This window comes from Nothoprocta perdicaria, unplaced genomic scaffold, assembly GCF_003342845.1.
Source record: "Nothoprocta perdicaria isolate Ctin4 unplaced genomic scaffold, notPer1 scaffold_162, whole genome shotgun sequence".
In the NCBI taxonomy this organism is placed as follows: Eukaryota; Metazoa; Chordata; class Aves; order Tinamiformes; family Tinamidae; genus Nothoprocta; species Nothoprocta perdicaria.
In genome coordinates, this window is record NW_020454783.1 from 450,119 (window position 1) to 472,115 (window position 21,997).

Consider the following 21,997-nt stretch of genomic DNA (forward strand, 5'->3'; position numbering starts at 1 on the left):
CCTGTGCACATAGGCACTGCTGTGGTAAAGTGAGGTAGGCGTCTTGCCTGACTTGCCTTGTCAGCTTCAGGGAAGGTGACTCTTCTTCTACCCTGTGAAGACACTTTCCTAGCATCCTGTATCCTGCCGATACCCTCTTCCATGATGATTAGCCMAGCAAGGCAGAGAGATCCTGAGATTCTACCAGTTAGGACTTGGGACTAAATAATAATTAAAGGGGAAAATGTAAAGGAACTCAAAGATGGCGGGATTTGATAATAGTTGCTAATTTCTTTATCAATAGAAAAGTCAACAGAAGTGTCTTCTAATTAAGAGTTCTAATGCAGTCAAGTCTGTCCTCTGCTCCAATTATTTAGTTTAATTTATGTGTTACATATTTTACATATATTTCCTTCTAACTAGTAGAGGCTATCATAATCACTTGGATATTTTTATTTCATGTAATGCATTTGCTGTCATTTCTCTCCCTATTTTCTGGCATTAGGTGGAGTGGATTTCTCCTTTGTGCCATTGCAATGCTCCTCGTGATCTTCCCAATGTTTACCTTTCCAAAAAAGCTCCCCCCTCGGCATAAAAAAAAGAAAAAGAAAAAGAAGATGAACTCCGATGATGTTTCAAGTGAGGATGAAGTCATGAAAGAGAAAACAAATAGCAAAATACAAGCAGACAATGCTGTTCCTGCCTCTATGGGATTTGGAAAAAATGTTAAAGGTGAAGTTTTGCTTTTAATTTTTAAATGCTTCGAATTTCAAGGTCATCTTCTAGGACTGTATGGGTCTGGCCAAAGGCAGAATTCTGTCATGTTCTATTCCATGTTGTGTTTTGCTCTTGAGAGAGGTTTTAATAGATTGTCCTTTTTTTAAAATTTACCAAATGCAGTTATAAAGGTAAGGCTTCCTTTTACTTGAGCTATTGGAGTGCGTTTAATGTGCGCTTTTCACAAATAGGCAGCCTACTCACTTGGATGAACTGGTGCACTTCCCTTCCCTTCCTATTCTGCTCCCTCTCTGTTGCAGGGTTGTGTGATACCTGCTCACAACAGGTCTGTGCACTTAGCAGCGTGTAGTTGTCGCATGTTCTTAAGCTGTTCTGCAGAGAATGAAGCGTTCCTTTCCCACAACACAGGCAAAACAAGGGAAGACAATTCTAGCACGTGTTATCTTATGCATTTGGACATGTTATTACAGAAATACAATTTTAGCTCATATGTGTTTCACAACAGTTGTGCATTGTGAGTTTCTTATTTTCAGAGGGGCAGGATGAATAAGCTAGTGTGAATTTTAAAGCAAGAAGAGACCAAAGTGACAAGTAATAGGAATTTTTGTGTTCAGCAAGTACAATATTAATGTGAAATGTAACAGCTAGTCATTGATACAATGCTGTGGGGAAAAAAGGCAGTGTTAAAAACTGAATTAATATGAAGCATATAATTTGGAGTTGACAGCATAGACTTTACAGTGTTGTAATACTGAACAGTACAGGGCAAGAATGAATTAACCTTAATGCTGTTATCAGTACTGTTGTGTCCTGTTTGGTTTCCCTGACATGACTGCTGATTTGTGGTAGCTGTGACTGTGTTTGTGGTAGCTGGTAAATACAGTGGAACTAAGAGAAATCCTAAGAACTGTTACATTCTGTGGTGTACATGTAATTTGAACTCAAAACTTTCTAAGTGTTTGTTTGTTGACACAAATAAGGGTTACCTTTAGAGGGATATCAATATGATGGACAAACTTTTTGATGATACAATTATGAGCCCTCATTTTATTCAGTAGCCAAGACATACCAGTACTAAATACAGTTCAAATGATGTTTGCCTACATACATACAGGTGTACTTTGCATTGCAATTATACTGATACCCTTAGGAAAATTGAAGTTATTGCCTGTTTCTGTGGAAGGTTACGAAAAACAGATGCCATAAATTATATTGTGTTGATTTTATTAGCTCACATAGTGGCATCATAGTCAAGTCTCACAGTAAGCAAAGTAAACCTGCAATAGCAGATTCTTTAGGACCTAGTCCTCTCTTTGTTTCTCTTTGCAACATAATAGTTCCCGGTACAATCATCAATCCAAAGCGTCTCAAATAGTTGTGCACTGAGAAGTAGAAGGAAATGCAGTGTACAACTTGCTTTGAAGACTCCCTGCCCCTGTACTTACGGCTTACTCACATAATGTGTTCTCTTAAACTCATAAAGCTAGTTGCTTTGTTTGGCCTTCAAACTTACTGGCCTCCCAACTATCAAAAATACTTCTGGAATATTCCTAGCACACTAATTCAGTGAAGAGCAAAAGGGGGGCACAGTGCCTCTTGTGTTGCTTCCTCATCAGTAGAGGCAATCTTGCCAAACACTCATTCTGTAGGTTTATCTGGAATACGGGTTTCCAGGTAAGCTCTGTGTCTAGATGAGTTTGCTGATGCTGATTTTCAATTTCCATGCAGAATTTCACCTTCCAGATCATATTGTTTCATTAAYGGCAGAGCAGATGATACACAAATCAACAAGTACACGTCTAAGATAGTTTTGCCAGTCTCCTCCTCCTCTTTTTTTTTTTTTTTTAACCCTCACAGGAACCACAACTTCTGTATATCTGATTTTAGTTTGTGTTTCTTAAGTATAGTCTTAAGTATCATTCTTAAGTATCATCTYAAATGTATGCCACACCTTTTATTAACAGAATCTTCTATGAATATCTTAATGGTAGTCCCCAAATCATAGTTTCTCATTTACAACCCTTTTTATCTTCTCTAGAAGAGAAACTTCACTGTCTGGAAAACAGCAGTTAAAAACAGTCCACGTGTCAGAAAGATACCAAGCAAACATAGGTAATACATTGAGAAGTATTTTGCTATCAGCTGATAATAGCTTTCCCATTAGGTGTCGTTTATCCCAGCAGAAAGCAGGCTTGCACTATCATTTAATTATTTTTCAAGTTTAAGTGGGTTTTATGGAATGAGATCATACCTCAAGCATCTCAGCTGAGGTAATTTCACTCGTAATGGGAATGAAAAAGGGGTCACGTGTGTAAGTCATTTAACATTGTTTCTTTTGAGCTAGGATGTGCATCTCGAACTTCCCACTGAATTTCAGGGCTTCCTATTTTGCCCAATCTTTTTATAGAAAGATGGGCAGAAACTCCACCTAGGCGATAGCTGAGAGACTGATGATTTAATAAGTCACATTTTCTGTTCTATACTTGTGTATATCACTGATGTGATACTCCGCTAAGAGTTTTTTTTTCATATACTACAAGTAAACAATGTAAGAGGAAGAATGCTTGAGACAAATAGCAAAAATTAAATATGATATAGGAGGATGAAAATTGCAATGGAGAAATGAAGATAGTATGAAAAACATGAGCTAGAGGAGGTGTATAAAGAAGAAACTATGGTTCAATCCCATAGGTGCGGATAAAACATGAACTTGAGCRGTCAGAAACACAGTTTTCCTTTATTGTGCAGATCAAAAACAAAACCTTGGATTTTGTACCAGAGAAGCTGTGTTTTTAATCCCTTATACTTAATACTGTAACGAAACTTGTGCGCTTGGATAAAGGAATGCTGTAAAGAAATAAAATGCATGTATTACCTAAAATGTGCAGATCTAAATTCTGAAAGGTGTTAATTATATGCATTTTATAATCTTTGCTTTTCTGYAAAAGAAAAAAAAAGGCTGTTTGGTGCTTATATACATATAAATAAATCAATRTCAGCCCTGAGCTGTTTCTTAAATATGGAATTTCCATGTCTACCAACCCATATGCTGTTCCCAGTCAGGCTGTACCGGATAAAGGCAGGRTAATAATGATTGTCAGGGCATCAGCAAAGTTAAAAGAAGACAACTCATGACTCAAGGCCATCGCATAAACTCTGATAGCAGTTTCTGTAATGGGCAAAGATTGTTCAGTAAGAATCAGCAGAGCAGGAGGAAGGTATCAGTCTGTGTGCAAAGGTACTTTGTGAGCCCTAGAACTGTCAGAGTTTGGTAGATCGTGGAGTGGAGATCCTTTTGCTTCCCATTATTTTGCCGTCTTGGATAACTTAAAGTAGATCATGTTGGCATCACCCACTGCAGCAATGAGCAGTCCTATCCGAAGCCTTGAGAAACCACCCTAAATCTAATAACACATAATAATAATCAAACCAAAAGCACTTCAAACTTCCCTACTCTTGGTGGGATTCTACAGACTGTTCAACTGCTTGGCTGCCACCCAGGGGCTTAAGGCATCTCCTTGTGGAAGCTAGTTGAATGAGAAAGCTTAAGTGTTATGTGAGTAGATAATGAAACACATGTGGCAAAGCATTATTCTGGATTTAATGCTTAAATCAAATGTGTATTTCCATTCTCATAAACAAAGTGGAGATTCCATCTCAAATATTGACTTTGCCTTGTACTCTGCAAGAGCAACAGCAATTCCTGAGGGCTTCACCTGAATTCAGCCTCCCACAAATCGGAATACTCAAATCTGGGATAGAGCTGTAGGAGCTTGATGCAAAGGGAAGGAATTATCTGTATCTTCTGCATAAGGGGGTTTCCTGAGGGACTACAAGGAGATAGTGCTACAGACTGGGATATTTTATTACCTTGGTTACMTTCATACTCCACTTTTGGCTAAATACACAGGAATAGGAATGAAAGAAAATACATTGAATTAAGAAAAAGGAGGTAAAGTTGGAATCATTTGATTTTTTTATTGATTTTTTTTTATAACGTTTTAAGAATTTTATGTTACCTACAGCACTATCTATAAATATGTGCCTTGTTTCATATTCTTAAATTTTACTGCCTTTCCCTTGAGTCAAGCCGTGGTGCAGTGCACCAGTGACAGAAAGCAATTGCTGACTAGAAAAYATTTTTTTTGGTCAAAGATCAGGAAAGGGATCAAATTACCAGCAAGCCAGCAGAGCAATCCAGCAAGGCAAGTTCCAAGTTATGCCTTAAAACTTACTTTCCATATATTTTTAAAGAAAAATGGGAATGTTTAGGCTTTGAATTGCTACACAGCAGAGCAGGCATGTTTGCAGTCATGTTAGAAGATCCTTTCAATTTTCAGAATAAACTTGATAGACACTTACTTGCTGAAATGACAAAATAATGGAAACTGCAGATTCTCTCAGTTTTCTTTCTCATTTATATTTGTAAAAGTGACAGATGATGAGACTGTTAAAAAAAGAAAAAAAAAAAAGAACTGAGCCTGAGAGGTTTAATAATGACCTTGAAATAACAGACTAAGCCTATGGCTGATTGATAGACCTTACAAAAATAACATGACATTGAAATGTTTTAAATGCATKGAGGGTTATGTAGTGCAAAGCACTGGATCCTTAAAGTTGCTATCCCTCTTGCTTCTTAAAATTAGTGTGCTTGGAGAAGGTAAGATGTTTTATTTCTCTTTCCATTATAGTTGTTTTTTAATAAGAAGTCTAATAAAGATTCTGTTACACAGWTTTTACTGTAATCACAGAAGGAAAACAGGGAAAACCTAATTATGCATGTGTATTTTTATTAATATTTAGTATCTTTTCCACRTGTGCCAGTCAGCTACTCTTCAGAAGTGGCAGAGAGCATCAACTCTTACCTGTTACAGGTTGAGTGCAGCCTGCAGGAAGGCTGTTCCTGGCCTCTAAAGAAGAATTCTTCACAGGGTTAGAAGACTTGTTAGAGACTTGAATTTATTCCAAGACAGTCTGAGTGTTATCTACTCGTCTGTAGAAACCCATTTTGAAAATATTATTTCTCATATTCATAATGACTGTTGTACCAGGCACTCAGTATCCTGAAAGATGTCAGTAGGAGCCAACAGAAGGAACAGCTTCCTCATCAGAACATTTGCCAGAGCCAAGTGTAGTTCAGATCCAGTTTTCTCTAGTTAATTAATTCCTTTGTAGTTTTACTTCAAAGGTTCTAAACCTTAAACTTTCCTGAAGTTCAGTTTTGCCAGGAAGAGCTAAGCCTTACCATATATTACAACATTTTGACTCTCTCAAATTGTGAGATTTAGCAAAGATTTTGGACCTAGTCTGGTTCAAGGACTTTTGGTTCACTTCGATAATSAGCACCATTATCCTGATAAAATGTCATTTCTCGCCCCAATGTCTTTTGAAGGTTACTGTCTTCCGATTTTTTTCCACTTGTATTCTGTTGTGCAGAGATGCCAGGTGTATAAATGTAGCTTTTTATTAGATAAGATTTGTTCACAGTCACTCTTCTGCCGGCACTTATTCTACATCATTGTTCTCTACTTGGGAGCATGAAAAATGAGAGACATTTGGTTGTGTTTCTTTCTCAGGTGTCCAGGGATTTTTTGAAACAGTAGTACCTCTGTGTAGATATTCTACGTGATTCTGATAGCTATGAACAGTTTAAATGCTAGTGCAGACCCATGACATGGCTCAAAGCTGAGGCTTCTCCCACTATTACTGCCCAGACATGTTCACACGTATAATTGGTTTTCAAACACATACCTTTATTCTTTTACTGAATCTTTGATAGGGAGGACAAAAATCAAACAAAAATGCTAGTGAGGACGTCCCATCTGCTTGATGCATCTTGGTAAAATCTGGGTTAAAATGAGCCTTGATCATCATCTTTGTTTGCTTTTTACRTCTGAGCCCCATCAACTGAAGCAAAAGGCAAACTAAAAAGAGGTACAAAGCAGAAGATGATGAGGTAGTGCCATTTAATGGTACTGCAGAGCTTTGATTTGTTTGTCCTTTTTCATTTCCTCTTGCACGATGGGATAACACAATTGATCAGCTGTGTTTCGAACTGGCAGCGTATTTGCCAATAAGTTCTAATACTCTTTTCTGTTTGTGCTTGCTGCAGTAATGACTTTCCAAAAGTATTTATGTACATGTGGAATTCACTTTCTGTATATTCACATGGATATTCACTTGTATCACCTTTTTTTCTCCCTGATTTGCTATTGTACACTACCATAATTAAAAAACAAACTGYAGGTGCTTAAAATTATGAGAATTTGAATATGAGTCCTTCCTAATATGATTTATTCATTACTTATTTACACTCGATTTTATATTTAGCATTTAATATTTTTCTTTGTAGAGGCAGCAGGAGAGCATTTGGCTACATTACAATTACAAATCCTGTCCTCATAGTGAATTCACTATAATTTCTGAGGATTGGCAGAAGTTCGGTGCAGTCAGACGACTTAGGTGCTAATTTGCAGTCTGACGAGTTTTGACATGACAAGAGTCTAAATTCTGCTTCTTTTGTTTAGATAACCCACTGAAGTCAGATGAGTAAGTGAGATAGATTTTTGCCTTGGCAGCTTTTAACATTCTCCCTCAGGAGTCCCGCTGTTCTGCGCTTATTCAATATCTTAAATTTCTAATGGGAATTCTGCTCATTCAATTCAGTGGRCTTTAGTTGAGACTGTATTCAATTTCCATACAAGAGAAAAGCAAATGAAAAAAAGCCTAGATTACATTAGGCTGCATATAAGATTTGCTGAACATTTGACCTTGCAAAAACCCCAAGAAAACAAAACAAAATAAAAAATCTATTTAGGAATCATCTTATAAACCGCCTCCCCTACCTCCGCTCCAAAAAAAAAACCAAAATAAAAACACCCAAGTTTGAATGCAGTTATCATCATCTTGTGATGAACACCTRACTTCAGGACTGAATTTAAGGTATTTAATCGCTTTTTCAGTTCCAAATGTCATCTTTTAGTATTTGAAAATCTATGAATACCTTTTCCATTTAACTTAATGAGAACACATGACTTTTGGTTTATAGTTTTCTCCCTTCTGGGGATATTAAATGAGCTGTGGGTAAATAAAATTTGTTGACACCAACAACCTCATTGTGCTTTATCCACAGGGGCTTTCTAATTGCAAAATTTTTTGTTTCAAAATATTTTGATATCCTTTTCAACTTACAGTATTAACCCTGAATTCCATGGGCAGACTTTTAAGCAAGCAATTACAGGGCAAGTATGTGGTCTGTTTTCCTTGTGCGGTGCCAAAATTCAGTGCTGTCAAGCTCGGCAGTATGATATGCCTATCTCACACAAAATTTTGAAATAAGACATCAATATGTCTTATTTGCTAYGTATTCTGCTGTTTCTCCTTTCTTTTAGTGCTATCATGTAGATAGACCCTGTTTCTCCAGACAGATTTGTTAAAACAGACGTCTGTTCTATTTGTGAAAAATGGGACTGCAGCCCCAGGGTGATACTGTTAAGACAGCAAAAGAGCAAACAAAAGAGATTGCAATCCAAAATATGCACTCTCTTCCTTCCACTTAGCAAATGTAGCCAGATGCTAACAAGCCATTAGTTACAGTCCATCTCAAAGAAAATCAATTTGTTTTGTTTCAGTTTGCATTTGTTTTTTTCACTCATTATTTATAACATTCGTCATCTTTTTGTCATTTTATAGAGCTTCCAAGAGCAGCTGTCAGGATCTTAAGCAACATGACATTCCTTTTTGTGAGTTTGTCATACACAGCTGAGAGTGCCATTGTTACAGCTTTTATTACCTTCATTCCCAAGTTCATCGAGTCACAGTTTGGCATCCCAGCTTCCAATGCCAGCATCTACACTGGTAAGGCATTGCCATAACATTGAAAGTTGTTTTTCTCTGACCAGGGAGATAAATAAATATGGACAGGAACCCCAAACTTGCTTTGAATTGCAAGTGATTGCATCCAACTATGTGCATTCAGTTAGTTACACAAACTGCTCTTTGATGCTTGCTTGCGATGTTTGTTTAGTGAACAACTAAATAATAAATTCATGTTGTTAAGAAGTTGGGGGGGGTTGCATAAGTCCAGGCAGTGATATTTTCTAATATGTTCATGCCTTCTGGTTGGGAGGGAGGAGAAGCAACAAAAACCAGCTAGAAAACCTGTAGGCATTGTTGCAATTTGTGTATCTTAAAAGATATTTTTTTGTTGCGATTTGTTTATCTTAAAAGATATTTTAAAGCTGTTCCTACATTATATGGTTTTTCCTTCTGCTTTGATCTTTAAAAAATCCCAATCTTTCCATTTCCCCAGTGACCAGTTGTTTATCCCTGCCATCCTCTGCTTATTCATCTCTCCCCTTCAGCCTGGTGCTCTCCTCAATATTTACAAACTAAGACCGAGCACTCAACAGCGCGGCCTAGCCAGAAGAGCTTCCACAGCCCTCCCTTGTCTCYCCAGTTCTGAGGCTCCCTCTTCTGCACTTCCCCTGCCCCCCACTGCAATGCGCAGTCACGTCCGACTTTTGATGTGGCTTAAAGCTTAACTTTAAGGCGATGTTCTTGACCTGCAGCTTCCCTAGGGAAAGGAGCCCTGGCTACAAAGTGTTGTGCAGAATTGGGGCCCGGGTCATGGAAGTCTCCTCCTAGCTGCCTCAAAGATGCTTGTCTCAATCTCCAGCTTTTTTTTTTCCACTTGTAAACATCTTTTTTGTGCCTTTTCCATTCTGCTTCCTATGCAGAATAGCTGCTAATTCTCTGCTCCTCCAAACTTCTAGTCAGTACATCTGGGATGGTGAATCCCCATTCACCTTGAGGAATCAGCCGCTTGCACCACTAGTGGATATAGAGTTATGGGGACAGGGTAAAGGTATAAGGTGAAGCTTWTGTCTGCATAAGTTGAGAAAAACACAACAATTAGTAAAAGAGAGCAACAAAGACCTGGAGATGTCACATGAGAATCCTTTGTCATCTGTGGTGACTGGAAGAAAAGCTAACTGTTGAGAGGGAASTTGGATAAATACCATGAGATGAGTGCTTGCTAGGAAGCTGTGCAGTCCTGGCTTTTCTGCAGCCCTGAGTTTTCTGTGGAGCATGAAATCCATGTGTTCTGTAAAACAGAGAGGAAATTTAGATTGCTGGGACTGTAATTCTTTTTGATATTTATAGTTCCTGCACAATAGATGAGTTTTGCTTTAGTGGTTTATGCCATTACTGGGAGTATTGATGGAATTGCTATTTCAAAAGTCCCTTCATTCTCAATAGAAACCAAAAACATTTTTTCCCAGCTCCTAAATATCGCATTAATGTTAGTAGTTGTAACTAATAAATATTCTGGATTATTTTTATAGGAAAAMTGAGAAAAGAGAATTTGGAAATAAGGTATTAGGTTACTACTAATTAATCTAGTAAACGACATTTCCAGTTTACAGGCTTTTCTGGTTTAACAGAAGGAGGACTTGCAACTTAATGCATTTGTGCTTCATGCATCTRCAGCTGAGATCATCTGCTTGCTTAGTCTCTTCAACTGTGAATAAGTGTTTTATTGGGCATTTTCCATCTCAATTCATAAGCATCTATTCTTTCACTAAGTTTCGACTTGTTTCTTTTATTTTTAAATATATATGGCATTAAGCMTCAGTAAAAATGACATAGTGCCATATTTCAGGTCTGGAACTTGAGCAAGTTGTGGTGCAGACTTGCCCTGTTAGCTGTTTTGTTTTGCATGAGAAAAACAAGGAGCATTCAGCCTTCAGATTGGCTCAATTCTGGAAAAAAAAAAAAAAAGAAGAAGAACTTTGACCCTAGGGCTTTAGGTAGATCTTTGACAAATCCATTTTAAAATTTGAGATGGTTTGGTAGACAACTTGTCTCTTCAGAAGAGGGCTACACTTCAAATCATTTGTGATCAGAAGGGTTGCACACTATGTATGTCTGAGCAAATGTTTACAAAAGCCTTGGTTCCAGTTTTAGTTCTAAATAAACAAATGCAGTATGTTTCTCAGACAGAAGTGGTTGAAAATCTCCTCCCCATTCCCTCTAGAAGCGTAGCCTTGTTAGCAATATTGCAGTTTTCTGGTACCAGACTATTAGTAGCTGTTAAGATCATCTTCTGCCTCTCTGAAAAGCCTCAGGTGCTGCAACATCCCGATGATGACAAAAAGGACAAAGCTTGAAAATTGCTGACTGAAAGCTGATCTTGCCCAGCAGCACTGTGGAGAGCAGTATATTTGGCACACAAACAATYGCTGCAAGCCAAACTGTCATTATGAAATGAAGGAAAGCGCGGTGCAAGAGCTTGCTAGCACATCTTAAGCATTGTTGTTCCCCTAAATGACTTTGAGAAACCAGAATGTGTGTCCTTGTGAGATGTACGTGCTCTGCTGTGCCCTGGAAGCTCTTCGGGGAGCGCGCTGGAGGAGCAGCCTGGCTTTGACAGGGTAGCACTTCTGTCTCACATGCCCCGCGGAAAGGAGAGGAGTGCACGGATGAAGCATTTGTAACATTTGTACTTCAGGCAAAAGAAYCTCTCAAGCTCCCTGACACATGGAAAAAGAATGAGTTTCTGTCTGCCGCTTTCACCGCAAAGAGCTAAATCTGCAGGTTCATGCCCCTGCCCTTTCAGTCTCCCAGAGAGTTTTGCTACTCCCAGGYGCAGTTTTCAGGGAGGAATTGCTCTCTATAAATCCTGAATCTAAGTTTTCCCTCCCCCTTCCAACATCCTGAATGAGGGATAACCTTGGAGGGCAGTTTTCTCATATTCATCTAAGGGAAGAACCGCTACCTTCATCTCCTGCTTGAAATTCACTTGTCTTTTTTGAAAAGGTACTAGATAGGAACCTAAGAAAATTCTCTTCCAAAATAAAGGCAATCAAGAGAAGAAGAAAGAAAAGATAAATCTAAGTCAAAAAGAGAACCCAAAAGCTTGTAACATGGAAGTAAAAGAAATAGCTGAGAATTATTTACTGGAAGTAAGCCCTTACTTTGGGCTAGTTCCTTAGTTGATATAGCTGATGTAGCCTAGGATTTGGTCCATGGAATATGGAGTTTCTGATACTGATGTTCAAAAGACCCTGCAAAGGATCCTCTTCTTCCTTCAGTGTCTGCATGGACTTTCCTGAAATAGATTTCTTAGAGCAGGTTATGCATGGTAGACTTCAATTGCTGAGGTGCTGTTTTGTTATTTCTCATTTTTATCCAAAGGGAACATTTTCTGTGCAAGGGAAAGGACTGGAATTACTTCTTTCCCTTGTTCAACATTCAGTCATTGAAATCCAGGGAGATAACAGCTTTGAACACTGTAAGATCATTTAACTTTCCTAGGAAGACTTTAAATTCTGCTCTATTTAAATTCTCTTCTTCTGGGGAGAAGTCTTTCTGATTCTGTGAAGGGTTACTATTGAGAATCTCCCTCATTTTGCCTYTCATATTTACTTTCACAATATCAACATTTTAATAAATGCAGTGTGTCTTCACAAATTACCTTCAGGCAAATGATCACAAAATGAGAAGGGTTTGCACTAATATTAAATATATTTTCCAGTGGTAGTCTTACAGTCTTCTTTAAAAAGAATAAACCCCCAAATTTAGGAATGTGGATTATAATATTTAGCTTTATTCTCCCTACGATGCAGCTGCCAAAAGCTATTCAAATTCCATATTTCTGTGTAATGCATCTTTATTAGCAAAGACCTTATTTAAAGACCTTCAGTCACGTCAGTGAGAAGCAAAAGCCAAGAAAAGCCAAGAAGTACAAGAAATCTCTTAACAACAGCTGCCCTGAGAAGTGACATACTATCACACTTCCCACCTTAAGTCTGTAGCAGCAAAGCAGCAGGGATTTCCTTTATAGATACCTTTTGTGTATTAAACTTACCTTCTGTGATTTGATTCCAAAGTCTTAATTTCTTAAATTATGTTTGAGCATAGTTTGTGCTGCAAGTGCTCGTGTTGGAATGCTTGGGAATGTGTTGAAAAGATGCTGGAAAGTGCTACTCAATAGGAGCAAAGTCAGCAGAATCCCCAAATGGCAGGCGTGGAAATGGTGCAGAATTCCCTGGCGGGCTCATTCATGCACTTCATTTCCACAGGTCTCTGCAACTTGCCTTGAGTCAACACATTGGTTTCACCTGGATATATCATGAGAATAGGAAGAGGACTATTCATGCCTAGGTTTAGGTTTCCCCAAATTTCCCGTAATTAAACTGGAGCAATATGTATCCCTACTTCAATTTCTAAAATAAATACAAAGCAATATTTCTGCTCGTAGATACAATAGTTCCCTTATAGTGCTTTGGCTTCTGGTAATATCATAAGGAGTCTTTTATTAATTCTTTGACAACACTCCAAAGGGTTGAAAAATCTGACTCATTTTGCCAGTGGAGAAGCAGACAATGGAGTTCTCAGTACAGAGTCTGTGGTCATCCAGTGAGGGAATGAAGCCAATGTTTACATTTTATTCCACTTCTATAGGTTCTGCCTTAATCTAGCTCCAATTCCTTCCTACCAGGTGTGATTATTGTCCCAAGTGCTGGTGTTGGTATTGTCCTAGGCGGCTACATCATAAAAAAGCTGAAACTCGGCGCAAGGGAGTCCGCAAAGCTGGCCATGATCTGCAGCGGCGTGTCTTTGCTGTGCTTTTCCACTCTCTTCATTGTTGGATGCGAAAGCATTAATCTGGGCGGCATAAACATACCTTACACCACTGGGTAAGTGTCTCTGAGCTATCTGTAGCAAAATCAGCTTTTTCCATGAGCATGGTAAAGAACTGTAAAAATTGCGGACGGGTTGAAGAATCCACATGCTCAAGTGAGAATTTGGTAGACTCAGAGAATCCTTAATGTTGGAAGGGAGCTTTGGAGATCATCTAGTCCAACCCCCTGCACACGCAGGGACACCCAGAGCATGGGGCACAGGGCGGCATCCAGGCAGGTTTGGAAGATCTCCAGAGAAGGAGACTCCACAGCCTCCCTGGGCAGCCTGTGCCAGTGCTAAGTGTATTGCCACATAAACACACACTTTTACTGTGTGATCCTCCTCTTTTACATTTGACTTGCAATGAAACCTGTGTAGTAACTTACCTTTCTGAGGGATGGAAGGATGCCCTAGAATGGCCTTCAGGAAAAAAAAAAGTTATTTTCACAAGAAAATACCAATAGAATTCAGTGTTGATTGCTGAGAGTTTAGTTACAGTTTCTTGAAATGTTTTCTGTTTCTGCTCCTGAAAATTGTGGAAATAACGAAGGGATTACCTAAGGTTATTCCTGAATAGGTTAATTTAATATCATCATCATAATGTCTTAGGTCTACAGTCCCCATTTAACAGAAATCATTTACACAAGTGGCATTAACATCTTGTGCACTTAACACAATCCCTGAGTCAGTTATATGGAGGCTTGAGGTTTGAATCCATTGCAAGTTGCATGAAGATACTCCACTACTTGCCAGGGACACTGACTAGATCAAAGTCCATAAGTACATATTGGGAATGAAGAATGCAGTCGTAAAAGAAATGGAGCTGTAGAGACAGGAAGATAAGAACTGGGAGAGAGGGATGTGACTTTTTTTTTTTCCTAAACGAGGGAAATCTGGAGGTCAGAGAGTAAAAAAGTGATGGGAAGGTGTTTTCTACAGGATGTTTCCTCAGAAGGTTGATGATTAGGATTTTATTTTCTTAATTATTTTGTATATTTACATTTCCCCAGAAGTACTGTCTTCAAACAGCTTAAGCACAAGAACATACTAGACATCTGAGKTGTACAAACTTGTCTGAAGCAATGATCGTCACTTTGCTTTTATATCTGATAGGATATCTCTACTTGTTGGGTATTTATCTACTGTTTATCTCTACATGCTGGGTATCAGATCCCTTTGAATATTTTATTATTTGAATAGAGTTCAATATTTTATTATTTGAATGTAGAGTTTTGAACTCTACATTTTGAGCTTTTGGAGACACTGTAAAATTGCTGTGTTGCAGGAAAGGAGATATAATGGTGAAAAAAGAACTGAAAGGTGAACTAAGTGAAACACAAAGAAGAAGCAAGGGAGATGAAAATATATTCTGTTTATACAGAGAGCATTTTGTGTTGCATGTTTTTGGATTTTACTGCTTTTGTGCTGTCAGACCCTAATTCTAGAGTAGGAAAAATCTGCAACTGAAGAACCTGTCAAGTTGTTGGAAAGCCGGGTAGTCCTTTGGGTGCCTAGTGCCAGGAGTGAAACCTTGGTGCTGAAGGGCTGTCTGCAGGAGSCAGTAGCACAGGTGACACATCCTGGTCTGAGCACCTGTGCCTGAAGGGAAGGGTGGTAGAAAATGGGTAAAATACATTGATTGTTCACTTTGCGACAGACTGTGGTGGTTGATGAACAATTGAAAATTATTAGAGTTAATTGCAGTGCATGTAATGAGTGTGAATGTTCTTGTCTGACTATTGAGAAAGCTGTGTTTTTTTCTCTATGTGAAAAATATTATTTAATTTAAATCTGTTTCTAAATTGAAGTAAATTTAAACTATTGTTATGTGAGTACCAGGATATTGTAAGACTATCTAATTTCATTTTTATAGTATTTTTTTCTTCTTTTTCTATATAATATGAATCTAAAGAAGAGTCTCTACCCACAGCTTCAAATCATTTACTTTGTAAGGAACTCTGTTGCTAAGACATCAGAGAGTGGTATTGTTCGTGTATCAAAAAGGCCTGCTTTTGTTTTGAGGTTTAGTAAAACACATACTTCATTCTCTAGTTGCAGAGTAGTGCAGTGTACAGACATCAAAAACAGTCCAGCAAGCTAGATCAGATACAAGAAGCAATGCAACTGTTTGGTTCAGGGTAAGTTACCATGTGTGATAACCTTAACACGATTAGGCCAATTCTGATCTCTCTGATCTCTACCTTGGCAAAGTAGGYAGTGATATTTCATAAACCACTCTGATGTTTTATTACTTTTTTTTTTTTTATGCCTGTATCAGTTGACAGATATGGATGGATAGCTGGAGATCTGGAGAGATTAGAATACATTGGCAAAACTTTTCTGCAGTTTTGTGTTGGATGGGAGTCATTTTTTGGTTCCTGGGGTGTCATCAGCAGCTCTGCAATCAGGAATGTCAAGGACTGCATAATACATCCCAGAAATTTAGAACCTGTTGTTCAGTTCCCTGTTCCTTGTCACTGGGGACTAATTCATGTGTTTAATGTTTGAAAACACTCTCAAGGAGCTTTATGCCAAGCTGTAAGCTGCCCTTGCTCCTCTGGGATCATGGCTTGAATTAGAGCGGGAAGTCCTAAATCAATGAGTTGTCTCCTGGCAGCCCCTGCAGAGAGGCAGAGGAAAGTTAAGACTTGTGTCTTAATAAAGTAGAATAAAATTGAATTAAACAGCAAAGCTGAAGAAAAGCAGCATGTAGCCCTTTCAGAAAGAAGTTCAAACTCCTCTGTGCACCCACTGAGATTCTGGACTAGGAACGATATGCCCATGATTTACCCCAAATAGTGACTTACTGAAAAAGTGCAAGTGATAGGATCATGAAATAAATTAATTTCAGCCTGAACCTCTGTGGTTATAGCACATTTCTTAAATTTAAGGATTATTTGCTAAGAACAGTAATTAATTTGGTCAGGTAAATAGAACAACAGACACARTGGGAGTATGTCTCAGGTTTCATATGTATTCTAATCACATTGTAATTGCAGTTGCTACACAGAAGCAATCTTGAGTATTTTATGTTTCAGAATGGCATCCTACAAGGTGCTGAAAACTACTCCCTCATCTTATGCTTTCAAAACCCCATGTGCAAATTAAACATAGCAGCAGTGCAGTGAGGGAAGGAGGAGCGAGACTTAGGCGACAGGCAACAGTCTGTTATTAAGAGCCCACCCTCATGAGGAGGCAGTTTAAAGTTTAGTTAAAATGTATAATTTCAACTTGACTTATTGAGGTACCTATCCTTAAATGGAGACATCTAACCTTAAAAAAACTCCTCTTTTTGCTSTGGAGCCAGCAGGTTGGGTTTCTGTTGCTCGTGCAGCTGCCGCAGTCGAGCAGGCGGTAGGGGCGCTTAATGGGAACGCAGCGACTAACTGGATGGCACAATGAGAGCACAGACTGGATCCAGCTCCCAGGCTGAGAGCCCCCCTTGTGTGACAGCTACACAAAAACGGCGTCATTGCTAGCGGCAGCCTGCAGTTCCAGCTGCAATTCCTTGCTGTAGGAAGACTGCATGGCCCTGATATCCTGAACACGCAGGCCCTCAAGAGTTCAGGAACAGATCAGAATTACTGTTCTGTCAAGTAAAGATGCATCRTTTCTATCGCATAGCCCAACAGTAAGACTATAGAAATATAGTGGTGAAGGTTGGTTTCTTTTCCTGTGTCACTTTGGTGTTCAGTACTGTAGTTACTCTAACAGTCTAAATAGGAATAAAACCACGTGCACACCAGCTTTCTGTTTAGATACTACCAAAACAAGGTCAGGCACTGGGTACTTTCTCTCTAGATTGTAACCTGCTGGGGACAGATTCCACCTTTTTTTTAAAAAAATGTGCATGTAGACCACATAGTACAATGTGGTTTCTGTCCAAGCCTGAGTACCCACAATAACAGGCCACAGCCCCCAAAACTCCAGGCAACATACCATGTCTTACACTTTCCCTTTCCTTGTTGTAGTCCTAGGCCATGAGCTTCCCACAGGATAATATGCAGAGGGGAAAAAGAATTTAGACTCAAAATGTTAGGAAGTAGAGTCCCTTTTGTCATGACTCACCTCTAGTAGTGCCCTGTAGTAATTGAGGAGCCAGGGCACTGTTCTTCTTTGTGCCACACAGGGTCAGAAGACAGGATTAGTTCTGCATTTTCAGCATGCTGCTGGAAAATACCTAGCTTCAGGAAAAAAAGTAGAGGAGAACTCTTTGTGAAAATCTGTTACAATATGGTGTCATATGTGGCAGATACATGTGATGCCAATGAGGTTTACAAAGATCTGCATTAGTAGAGCTTGCCCTCAGCATCTGAATTCCTTCCTTAATTTCTCATCACTGACAGAGGAGTGAATATCGAAGGGAATAAAGATGAAAGGACAGATGTCTTTAAAATGTCCACTAATGAGATTTTAGAGACAGAGCTAACAGGTGACTTTGTGTATCACCTGCTCTTGAAAACAAAGCAAAAATTCTGTGTGCATACAGGGAGGTTGCTATCAGCAAAAACAAAAAAGCGCTAAAGAAATGCTAAAAATAAACCTTTTCTTTTTTGCTGAGTTRGAAGAGGTAGAAAGCTGCAGAAACCCAGCTTGTCGTTGCTTATTAATAACTTGAGTTTGCTTTGTTTTTCTGTATATACAAGGCATCTTCAGGAGAAAACAGAAGTATTTCAATTAAATTTTCACAGTGGTTTCAGTTCCATTCTGAGGAACTGAGTGCTTTGTGTTTCTAATTTCTTGCATGCCCGATTTCACTCACTGGTATTTTTAAGCTGATTTCCTAACCTGTGTGTCATGGTAAAATTCAGCAATGCAGCTCCAGCGAGGTAGTTGTGTAATGGAGCTAGGCAGGAAACGGACCCAAATCCCCTTTACAGCCTAAAATGCCCTCACTGGAGGCAGGGATAAGAGGCCTTCTAACAAGGACAAGGTTGGCAGAGGGGAACTTGGGCTGTGCTTTGCCCAGGAGCCTGGGGTGCTGCAGACCTGCCCCTTTGCTGGGTAAGGAGACCCTGCTGAGAAGCTGGACTGCGAGGTTGCCCGCATGGACTGGCGAGGCTGGGCTGTGCCAGCCAAAGGAGCACGACGTGGATGTGCAGCTCTGCAGGCTGTGCAACTCCAAAAGTGGCAGCTCTTCTTTCTGTGAAAAAATTCTGTCTTCATACTGCTGACATCAATATGTTCCTGGGGGATTTTTGGATGAATTGGGTGTTTTCCACGGAACAAAAGGCTCTGTCAAGACGTTACTGGAAAAGCCCTGTCTGTTGCGATGTGACATGTTGCTACATATTGCTTTCAGAAATCTGGCATGATATAATAAGGCAAGTTTCAACTGATAGCTGAGAGGGCTACAGAACCAGTATCAGCTCTGGATATTCGATTTCCTACTCAAGCTGAAGTTTGTTTCTAAAACTGTCCCTTGTTTATTTATGGCACAAGAAAGAAAACATTCAGAAAGTCTTTGGTAAACATCCAAGTAGACCATAAAGTGCAAAGTAATTCTAAGAGCTAAATTTATGGACCTGATTTGTGTGGTGTATAGACACAGTCAATAAATATTTAAGAGCTCCTTAGTAACTCAACTGCCAAAGTGCACAGATAGAAACGCAAGCATATTTAGCAAAAGCACATAGTGGTGTTTAAATCCATTAAAAATGAATCAAGTGGAAGCCACCAAGCAGCAGTCAGAGAGCTCCGAGTCACTCCTGACAGCAGGCGAGGTGACAGATGACCTGGGCATCTTGTCACTGTGTGCGGCTGCCTCACCTCAGCCTCTCATCTGGTCAAGCGCAAAGACGAGTTGGAGCAGATCCCGGATGATCTGCGTCATGGCCGTACACAGCAGTTCAGATGCTAGATGCTCACCCTTACGACAGCCCTGCCCGTGTAGCACGAATGTGAGGAACAACAGAGCTGGGGACCTCCTTGGGCTCTGAAGCCACCGTGGATCTTGAGCGTGGATGTCCAGGCCCTGGGATGCAGTCCCAGATTCCAGACCACCCTGCAGGTCCTGAATTGCTGCTAAAACTCTCCGAATATCTACTGATGTGTGTATAGCAGAGATCCTTGAGCTGCCTTGAAACAAGTGTGGCACCTCTGAGTGCCCTAAGAGCAGGGCAAACAAGCCAGTGCAGGTAGCTCCATGTTACAGAGCAGTGCCCAGCGTGGACACACAGTGCATACCAACGTAACTGCCAAGGCAGGAATTTTGCTTGTGGGCACATGTGCAAATACCCGTGTCCTCACAGAGCTCAGTACCTAGGTCATCCCTAAAATCTGTGTGGGTTTTGCAGGGGCTGAGCAGCGTTTGTTTTCAGTCCTTCCCATCCTCTGGACCGGAGTGCACACGAGGCAGGAGAAGACGTGGGAGGGTGACTGCAGCCTCCCTTTGACATGCGGGATGTGACCAAAGTCACTTTCTTCTTGGGGATTTTAACATGTGTATTCCAGTTTGTGTGAAAGGGCCTTAAACTCCACCCCTGTAACCTTGCATTCAACCTTGCATTAAACCAACTTACTTCATTTTAAAGTGGATTTGCATATTAAATCACTAGATTACTTGATAAAAGATGCACAGGAGGACACTTCTAGCTTCCTTTTGTGAAGAAACGTCAGCTATTTTAAATGGATCAGCTGGGAAGAGGAAGGAAGGACGGTTTTACATTACGGAGTTTAGCAGAGAGTCTCCTGGGAGCAGATAGGCCATAAATTCCCCACTTGAGCATTTTCAACTGTTTTTATTAGCAGCTCAGCATTCAGTGTATTGGTTTCCTCCTGTGGAGCTTCCTCTGAAGTGGCAGCTGTCTCATGTATAATATTGAGAAAACAGGCACCCATCTCAGATTTGTGGAATCCATTAGGCCGGAAAACATCGGAAGTTGTTCCCCTTTGTGGGTTCAGACCAGTGTGACTGTAGCTATGATATCCCATTTTCCAGGCAATGGGCATTCTAAGCACTTGTGACAGGTAACAGATGGAGAATTCAAGAAGGTTGTTGCAAAACAACTTTCAAAATATGCTGATGACTCACCAAAGGGTTCTGGTGTCATTCATTTCTGTGGTGAAAACATACAGAGAAATATTATCCAAAATTGCCTTCCCAAAGCACCAACTTTTTTCATTGTTCAGCCACCCCAAGCTTTTGCTATGAAGAGCCTTCAAACCATAGGGAGATGTCTCCCTGTCTTCTGAGGCAACTGGATTTCATGAAATTGCATCCACTGTGGAGGAAATAAAGGAATGCTTTCTTAGAGCGTGACTGAAGGATGACTTCAGGATATGTTTGAAATATGTGAAATTCTATACTCTTCTGACATTTAAACATCCAAAAGCAGAGTAATTTGAGATTTAGGAAGAATTCACATATTTTTCCAGTACTACTTCAATAAGTTACTCTTATTTTGTTCACAAAGTTCTCCAAGTGCCCGAGTATAGGTTCTTGTGCACATCTAGAATATCTGAGGTGGGGAAGCCAGGTAGATGCAAATATCTAAGAGGCTGCAACTCAGAGATGAGGAAGGAGAATATGGAGCATGTTCAGATCCACAGGGGATAGATATGTATTTCCCATTCATAACTGTTGACCCAGCAATAAACCAGATTGAAAACTTTTGCTTTTCCACTTATTAAATTAGTTCAGCAACATGAAATAAGGGAGAATGTGATAAGTGCGGTTGAAAGAGGTATCTATATAGAATGAGCTATTTAAAAGTTCATGTCTATTATAATTTGGCTGGACAATGAGAGCAGAAAATAACTTTCAAGGTACGCACAGTTCCTTTCTTTTTGGTAACTGAGCTAGCATGTTTAGTAAGAGTATGAAAATTGGTACTACTTTGTGTCTATAGATATACCTTCAGTCATTATGCAGGAGTTAATATTAGATATGATATATTTAGTTGCAGTTACAAGGTTTCACTAGACTTTGCAAATGTTCTCACTTTGGCATATAAAGGCCCTGATTTATTTTCAGGAGTCTTCTTATGTTTAGAGCTTACAGGCAAAATAGTAGAAGTGGAAACTCACAGATAAAGCTAGTGAGAGCCAGATTCATAACAATCAACTGCTTATAACAGATTATAGGTAGATGGAACAGTTGTTACCACAAAGATACTGTGCATACAAAATGGTTAAGCTCAATGGGAGAAGTATGTAGCAAAAAACCACCACCACCACCATTAACAAACCCCATTATATTACAGCTTATTTGTGTGTGTATATATATATATATATGCATAAATATATATGAGACTTCAGACTTTATTGAAAGTAAGTTAAGAAAGCTTGTCCTTTCTTCATCATCTGCTTATGGCTAGAGTTCAGGACAGGCAATTCGTGATGAGATGATCATGGTCTGAACAAATGTTTTCATGCAGTTCTAGATGACATAAGCATTTCAAGGTACCATCCATGAAAATGTGTGCATACAAAAAAAAACAGGCTTTAAGTTAGCATGTAGGAAACCTGCCAAGAGTCCTTAACCAGCCAAGAAAGTGAAGATACCATGATGCCATAGCAATTTGCTATGTAGATAAGCAGTCACAGCAGTTGAAAGGGTTACAGTTAATGTAGTAACTCATTGGAGAGA

General features: G+C 39.4%; 1 protein-coding gene across 1 annotated transcript in view; it reads left to right on the forward strand.

Moving 5' to 3' along the window:
- Positions 1-21,997, forward strand: part of SLCO5A1 (solute carrier organic anion transporter family member 5A1) — a gene marked incomplete at its 5' end in the record, with an annotated part of 64,016 nt that overhangs the window by 34,225 nt on the left and 7,794 nt on the right. The window contains 3 exons of the mRNA XM_026035594.1: positions 485-711; positions 8,410-8,574; positions 13,223-13,421. Of these exons, the coding sequence (XP_025891379.1) occupies positions 485-711; positions 8,410-8,574; positions 13,223-13,421 (591 nt within the window). The remainder of the gene's footprint in view (positions 1-484; positions 712-8,409; positions 8,575-13,222; positions 13,422-21,997) is intronic.